Genomic DNA, 8,461 nt, shown 5'->3' with positions numbered 1-8,461 from the left:
ATGCCCAGTGGGCTTTTTATAAGTTTAGAATGAGAGGTAAATATTTTGTTAATTTTATTGTACTGCCTCCTTGACCTCACTGATCTGAGTCAGCCCTCAGTTGTAATGATGATTCAGTTATTTATTTATATTATATTTTCTTTGATTTATTGTATTTTATTCTGTTTTATTTGGTATGGTTTTTTATTTTCCTAGTTTGCACAAATTTAGATGTATGTGCTGCTGCTTTCATAAGTTGTTTTTTTCTCCCTTGAGAAAATACAGTGCAGAGAAAGGGAAGTTTGTTCATCCCCAATGATTCAAAATAGGCTGCTAAAATATATTTGTAAAAAAAAAAAAGAAAAAAGTTTGAATCCAGTTGTTGCACTTTAATGTTATTCGACATTTCACAGTTTTACTAAGCCTGTTCTGGGAAAATAAAAAATTAAAATGTAACAGTTGTTATTGCCTTTTTAAAAGGTAGGTTTTAAGGTGCTGTTTTATACCCTAATAAATTTTGACAGTAACACTTTAGTCAAGAACCTTTTATTGCATGGATGATGTTTCTCTTGCACAATCATACATACATGATTATAGCTCTACAGTTACATGTACACAACAATCTGCACAACTGAATTTGCACACTTAGGGTTTTTTTGGCATGTCTTTGGGGGACAGAACCTCTCAGAAAACACAGCTCTCTAAAAACAGGGCATCTTGCACATTCGGCAAGAAGTAAATATTTTGAGTTCATAAAGCTGTAATATTTTGAGTAGATACTATTGATATTAATACATTGTATTCAGTTGTTTTTTTCAAGTCCATGTAATTTAGTTTTTATAAGTATATTCAATCAGATCATTTAAGTATGAAGAATACATAAATATTAAGTTAATGATAATTAAAAATTTTATATTGAACTTAGAATATAAATTAAGTCAACTGAACACACATTTTTTAAGTATAATGTAACTCAAAACATTTATTATGATAACTTAAAAGTTACATAAAAATTTTGAGTTTTCTGAACTTGCTCGGGTTTACAGTGTGCGGTCCTCTGCAAGGTTTCTCATTGTCCCATTGGGTTGAGTTTTTCCTTGTCCTGATGTGGGATCTGAACCGAGGATGTCGTTGTGGCTTGTGCAGCCCTTTGAGACACTTGTGATTTAGGGCTATATAAATAAACATTGATTGATTGATATAATATATATGTATATATCAATAAGCATTATGCTTTTTGTTTGCTTTTTGAACACGTTCAACATAAGAGTAATACATCAGTTATACTTTTACTTTTTTAATGTACCAATTTTGGGAATGTTAAAATAAAATGTGATTTTTGTTTGTTTAATTAAAACATAATAATATCATGAGTATGAATTATAATAGTCTTTACAATTACTGCTGTCAAACATTGAATTTTAAAAGTCAGATGAATCACTCTTTTGAATTTTGATGCCCCCCCCCCTCAACCCCCCCCCCCGCCCCCGCCCCCCCCCCACTTATTTTATTTACAAATATCACACAGAATGTTAGTCAGATCCTTCTATTAGTCTGACTAACATTCTGAGAACAACCCCAAGTACCACTAAGCACCATTATTATTATTTGAGAAGACATGCAAATACTATGATTATTATTAAAATACTAAAAAAAAAGCAGAAAACAAAATGTATATTATAAACAACAGTATCAATAACAATAATCCTTAATAATAACAACAGCCATTAATAAAAAAAAACAATAACAATAACAATCACAGTGGCATACACAGCACACCAAACTGTATCTCACGGCACACTAGTGAGCCGCGGCACAGTGGTTGAAAAACACCGCAGTAGAGAATATGAAGTGATTTTCGGCCTGGAACATATTTTGCTTTTTTCATTATTTCTTGCAACTTTATGTCGTATATTTTTATATGAGACCTTCAGATCATTTTATCGTCTATTATTACTCTCAAAAATCTAGTTTCTTTTACCCTTCCAATGTCTACTCCGTGTATTTGTGCGATGCTCTTTTCTACTGTTACCAAATAGCCTTGTTTTAGTTTTACTGAGATTCAAAGATAGTCTGTTTTTGTTCATTTATTCTATTGCCGTAAATACACTAAAAATACACTTTGAAAATACACTAAAAAGTTGTGTTATCGTTTGTGCTGTGGCGCCATCTTTTGGATGATTTGGCTCACTGCAGGTATTGCGGGTGAAAAAATGTACTTCCGGTTTACAAGCCTAAACCGGAAATAGACGTCCGTCGCGATTTTGCTCGAAAAGATTCTCCATTCATCGCTCCAAGCAACTTTTGTAAGTTTCACATTTTAACTGAAACAATTCTTACTTACTAAACCATCCCATGTGTGATGTCTGTAGGAGTGTTTTCATCCATATTTTGTACGTGCTATCTTACAGTAACGAAGCTAGCGTCGTTAGCATTAGCTAGTATGCTAACACGTTTACGAGTGTATATTGATTATTGTGAATTCTATTTATTGCCGATATTTGATATTCCGATATTGTCCAACTCTTTATTACCGATACCGATATCAACCGATACCGATATATACAGTCGTGGAATTAACACATTATTATGCCTAATTTGGACAACCATGTATGGTGAAGATAAGGTCCTATAAGATAAATACATTTAAAACATTTTCTTCAATAAAAAAAGTAAAACAATACAAAAACAGTTACGTAGAAACTAGTAATGAATGAAAATGAGTAAAATTAACTGTTAAAGGTTAGTACTATTAGTTGACCAGCAGCACGCACAATCATGTGTGCTTACGGACTGTATCCCTTGCAGACTGTATTGATATATATTGATGTATAATGTAGGAACCAGAATATTAATAACAGAAAGAAACAACCCTTTTGTGTGAATGAGTGTGAATGGGGGAGGGAGGTTTTTTGGGTTGGTGCACTAACTGTAAGTGTATCTTGTGTTTTTTATGTTGATTTAATAAAAAAAATTTAAAAAACCATACCGATAATTTCCGATATTGCATTTTAAAGCATTTTTTGGCCGATAAGATCGGCAATCCGATATTATCGGACATCCCTATTTATTTGTACCGGTATACCGTACAATCCCAGAAGGGAGTAATTCACTTTCATAAAATACCTTAACAAATACTGCTTGCTCTCATTTATTTGCTTTGATAAAATAGATACAACATTTGGAGTCTTTTAAACTTTCTACAGTACTCGTTTGCAGAGGTGAGTGGAGTACGCAAACATTGTACTAAAGTCAGAGTACCGTTACCTTACAGCAGTGGTTCTTAACCTGGATTCGATCGAACCCTAGGGCTCAGGGGTTCGGCGGAGGTCAAGACACACCCGACTCATCGTGTAAATACAAACTTCTCCCTATCTGTGTATTACGGACACGGCAACAGCAGAAGTCAGACTTATTTGCAAGTGTGTAATTTGTTGTGAGTTTATGCACTGTGTTGGTTTTGTTCTTTGAACAAGGTGATGTTCATGTACGGTTCATTTTGTGCACCAGTAAAAAAAACATGGTAACACTTTAGTATGGGGAACATATTCACCATTAATTCGTTGCTTATTAACATGAAAATTAGTAATATAAATGATACATGGGTTATACTTGTATAGCGCTTTTCTACCTTCAAGGTACTCAAAGCGCTTTTACAGTATTTCCACATTCACCCATTCACACACACATTCACACATTGATGGAGGGAGCTGCCATGCAAGGCGCTAACCAGCACCCATCAGGGGCAAAGGGTGAAGTGTCTTGCCCAAGGACACAACAGACGTGACTAGGATGGTAGAAGGTGGGGATTGAACCCCAGTAACCAGCAACCCTCCGATTGCTGGCACAGCCACTCTACCAACTTCGCCACGCTGTCCCATATTGGCTTTTAAATAGTCATTATTAAGTACTTATTAATGCATTATTCGGCATGGCCTTATTATAACCCTAACCCTGGCCCTAACCCTCTAACCCTAACCAAATAACTCTAAATTAAGTCTTTGTTACTTAGAATATGTTCCCCATACTAAAGTGTTACCAAAAACATATAACTTTGTCTTGAATTTGAAAAAATAAAAACATTTTATTTCCCACTAAAGAAGGGTTCGGTGAATGCGCATATGAAACTGGTGGGGTTCGGTACCTCCAACAAGGTTAAGAACCACTGCCTTAGAGTATTATGACTCAAGTAAAAGTAAAAAAAACTAACTCCTATCTGGTCATTCTTGCAGGATCAACAGTGGTTGGCAGGAAGTTGGACACTGCTTCAAGAGCACAGTTCTCCAGCTGGAGGTCACACACCTTCCTACAAACCATTTTCATGTTTGATATGAAGAGGGTGATGTCAGGAAGACCCAACGACCTGTCAGCCTGTTATTTGGACATGTTCATGTTGGTGCGGACATAACAGTCACCTTGTAGCAACACTCCCTTCAATGACGACATGTTGCACTTTGTCACCTGCGTAACGATATCAGTCATGTTATACAGCAGGTAGTGGACTTGGCTCTTTTCGACTGGGAGGTGGATGAACTCAAGCAGTTTCTTTGAGTAAAAGTTTGAAGCTTCTGGAAGGAGCTGGTGTCTTCAGTGGAAAAATGGCTTGCCATGAAGCTCTCCAATGTCCTTCCTGTTTGGAGGTCTTCAAAGACCCTGTCATGCTGCCTTGCAGCCACAGCTTCTGTCGCTCCTGTGTGGAGCGATGGTGGGAGGGGAAAAAGGACCGTTCTTGTCCACTCTGTAGGACGCAGTGCAGATCCATGGATTTACCTCCGAACTTGGCCTTGAGGAACGTGTGTGAAGCTTTTGCAGCGTCTTCCGTGGACACTGAGGAAGAGTGCAAGTTGCACAAGGAGAAACTGAAACTGTTCTGTTTGAACCATCAGCAGCCTGTGTGCCTCGTTTGCAAACATGCAAAAATCCACACAAATCACAGATTCTCTCCTATCGAGGAAGCCGCAAAGGAACACAGAGAAGATCTACAGAAAGTCCTGCGAGTCATGACAAAAGGACTGAAAATGTTTACCAAAGTTAAAGAAGACATCAGTCAACAAGCAAAACACATCCAGGTCCAGAAGCAGCAGGTTGAAAGCAAGATTAAGGAGACTTTTAAGGAGCTTCACAACTTTCTGGAGGAGGAGGAAGAGGCTAGATTGTCTCTTGTGAGAGAAGAAGAGCAAAGCAAGAGTCAGACAATGAAAGAGAAGATTGAGGGTCTCAGCAGCGACATTAAAGCTCTCCAAGGCGTGATTGACAGCACAGAGAAGCTGCTAACAGCTGGCAATGTTTCCTTCTTGAAGAACTACAAGGAAATGAGGGCCAGAGCCCAGAAGCTGCCCAAAGAGCCCAAGCTGGTCCCAGGACCTGTGCTGGACATGGACAAACATCTGAACAACCTCCCACTCACCATGTGGGAAAAAATGAAGACGTTGGTGTCCCAAAGTGACTTGCATGTGTTAAATGTAACTGCTGTGCACTCAGAAGCACACACCTGGAATGTTGATGTGGGCGACAACGACAACTGGGAACTGGGGTTAATGTTTGAGTCTGTAAAAGCTGGCATTCGATTTCAAGACGGGAAATACAAAAGGATTTACCCGCAACGTGCAGACTTGCCTTTGTCAATCAAAGAGAAACAGCAGAGATTCAGAGTTCGTTTTGACATTAGCAAGGGAAAGGTTTCATTTTATGACTTTTGTACAGACACTACTTTAGACACATTTGATATACCCATTTCTTTTAGTTTTTGGAAGTATTTCTCCAGGACAATAACACTCTACTCTTACATTTCCAACAATGTCAATATCTGCGACTGAAGATTGTCCGTGATGGATTTGGAGACATGTTGCTCCTACAGAAATATTTTACATGGAGCTACACTATGTTCAAAATTCTTGTGTTCAGACAAATCATGTTGTGTAAGAAAGGTGTCTTGCCTGCTGACAGTTTAGGCCGACACTTCAGCCTTTTTTTGTTATTGTCATTGTAAGTGGGCCAAAACACTTATATTAGAAAATAATCTATTGGATTATAATGACTATAATGATTATAATAATAAAACATTTAACTTGTTATTTAGTCAGGTTTGGGACTGGTGTGCTGCTGGTGTGGCCACAGTGCATGTGCACGTCTGACGTCGCTCACATGTGCTCCACTGAATGCTCAAGGAGTATTTGTGTTTGCTCAGCCATATGGAAAATTAGAGGGAACGTTGTTTGGGGGTATCCATAATACGTCGATAGAGAGGTTTTTATTTACACGATGAGTCGGGTGTATCTTGACCTCCGCGGCGGAGGCTCCATCGAACCCCTGAGACCGACTCACCCCCTAGGGTTTGATCAAACCCAGGTTAAGAACCAGTGATCTAGTTATATAGCCAAATGCAAACAACCTTCCCTAGTCATGGTGCAAAAAATAAAATAAAGAAGGATTGTGAATGATAGGTCTTGAAGATGTTGAGATTTTCCACATGGGGGAGACAGATCAGTCTGTTGCTAGCGCACGCACACACACACCCACACCCACCCACACACACACACACACACACACACACACACACACACACACACACACACACACACAGTGGCCCCCCTCCCTACTCCGCTACTGTCGCCTCGCCACTTCAAGTGTCAGGCGGTCTACTTGCTTGTCTGGTAAGGGTCCTCCTCGCTCAAGGATCAAACACATTTGGGAGCATTTACCTCTGCCTCCAGACTTCCTGTAAATAAAAAATAAAAAAGTAAAAAAAATAAAAATGGTGGTCTCGGTCTGGAGTCCTCCATTCCTCTTCAGTATAGTGCTCAGTATGAAAGCATCTGATTGGCTGATATATGTTGGCCTTTATTGATTCTCCACCAGGGGCCGCCATTGACTACGGGTTTGAAGCGGAGTCCCATTCTCTGTGGACAAACTCAAATTAAGGTTGCTGGGTCTGCATTTATTTAGCACCCACTTATTTTTTTATTTTTTTTGTAAGGTTGCTGGGTCAGCATTTATTTAGTGAAGTGAATTATATTTATATAGCTCTTTTTCTCTAGTGACTCAAAGCGCTTTTACATAGTGAAAGCCAATATCTATATTACATTTAAAGCAGTGTCTTGCCCAAGGACACAACGGCAGGGACTGGGATGGCGGAAGCGGGGATCGAACTCGGAACCCTCAAGTTGCTGGCACGGCCACTCTACCAACCGAGCTATACCGCCCCAGGTATAAAGAGTTAAAGTACCACTGATAGTCACACATAGGGATGATGTATGATAAGAAATTATCGAGTTCGAGCCCATTATCGAATCCTCTTATCGAACCGATTCCTTATCGATTCTCTTATCGATTCTCTTATCGAATCCAGATAGGTTGTTGTATATGGAAAAAAACACAATATTTGGTTTAACAAAAGCTCACTTTTATTTTATAAGAAAAAAGTAAAATAAAATAAATAAACAAATATTGACTGTTACCCCCCTAAAAAAAATAAAATAAAAAATATTGACTGTTGTTGCCCAAAGTATATTAAGTGGGATTTTTCAGAAAAACTAATATATACAGTAACACAAAAACAACCTGTCTCTGTGATCACTATAGGTGAATAGCCATGTGCCTTGAGGCGTTTTTTCCGGTCCATTATTGTTGCTGCTTGTGTGACGTCACAGGAAATGACGTAGCCCAGTCTAATGACTGAGCTACGTCATTTCCTGTGATGTCCCACAGGGCGTTTCTTGTGGGACGGGATTCGTTCCCAGGGATTCGAATAAAGAACCAACTCTTTTTCTTTACTATAGTGGCCTCGATAACGGGAACCGGTTCTCAAAAAGGGATTCGAGTCCATGGAATCAGTTATTTTCTTATCGAACGGTTCTTTTCTTATCGAACAACCGGGAAAACCGGTTTCGAACATCATCCCTAGTTACACACACACTAGGTGTGCTGAAATTACCCTCTGCATTTGACCCATCCCCTTATTTCACCCCCTGGGAGGTGAGGGGAGCAGTGAGCAGCAGCGGTGGCCGCGCTCGGGAATCATTCTGGTGATTTAACCCCCAATTCCAACCCTTGATGCTGAGTGACATGCAGGGAGGTAATGGGTCCCATTTTTTATAGTCTTTGGTATGACTCGGCCGGGGTTTGAACTCACGACCTTTTTAGCACCCACTTAGGTTTTGTCTGCAGAATCAAACATTTAAAAAGTGTCAAAAAAGACAAACACAAAACCATTTCTGGAACAGATTATTTATATTTATGTTATTTCCAGGATTGGCTCAAATGTGCAAAACCTATTTCCTATCCCCTACACACTTCCTCTTTCCTTCCTTCCTTTCGTACTGCACGGGACTCCTTTTTCTTCATTTCCTTTCTCACAACTTTGCTGCTTTTTTCTTTTTTCATCCGCTTTTTCTTTCATTATCTTCATCACGCCCAACACTTTTACGGCACATAGTTTCTAAAAGAGCATTACAACAGTTCAAGGCCTCGGCCAGGGTCCACT

At 39.0% G+C, this 8,461-nt stretch overlaps 1 protein-coding gene across 1 annotated transcript; it reads left to right on the top strand.

Annotated features, from left to right (window-relative positions):
• The first annotated feature begins 2,162 nt into the window (after window positions 1–2,162).
• Window positions 2,163–6,255, top strand: LOC133641083 (tripartite motif-containing protein 12A-like). Its single transcript, XM_062034920.1, has 2 exons — window positions 2,163–2,285; window positions 4,212–6,255. The coding sequence occupies exon 2, from the start codon at window positions 4,578–4,580 to the stop codon at window positions 5,793–5,795; it is 1,218 nt and encodes a 405-aa protein (XP_061890904.1). The 5' UTR covers window positions 2,163–2,285; window positions 4,212–4,577; the 3' UTR covers window positions 5,796–6,255.
• Window positions 6,256–8,461: the final 2,206 nt, after the last annotated feature.

Source organism: Entelurus aequoreus, linkage group LG23 (genome assembly GCF_033978785.1).
Source record: "Entelurus aequoreus isolate RoL-2023_Sb linkage group LG23, RoL_Eaeq_v1.1, whole genome shotgun sequence".
Taxonomy (NCBI): Eukaryota; Metazoa; Chordata; class Actinopteri; order Syngnathiformes; family Syngnathidae; genus Entelurus; species Entelurus aequoreus.
Note: the sequence above shows the minus strand (reverse complement) of the source record. Positions and strands in the feature narration are given on the sequence as shown.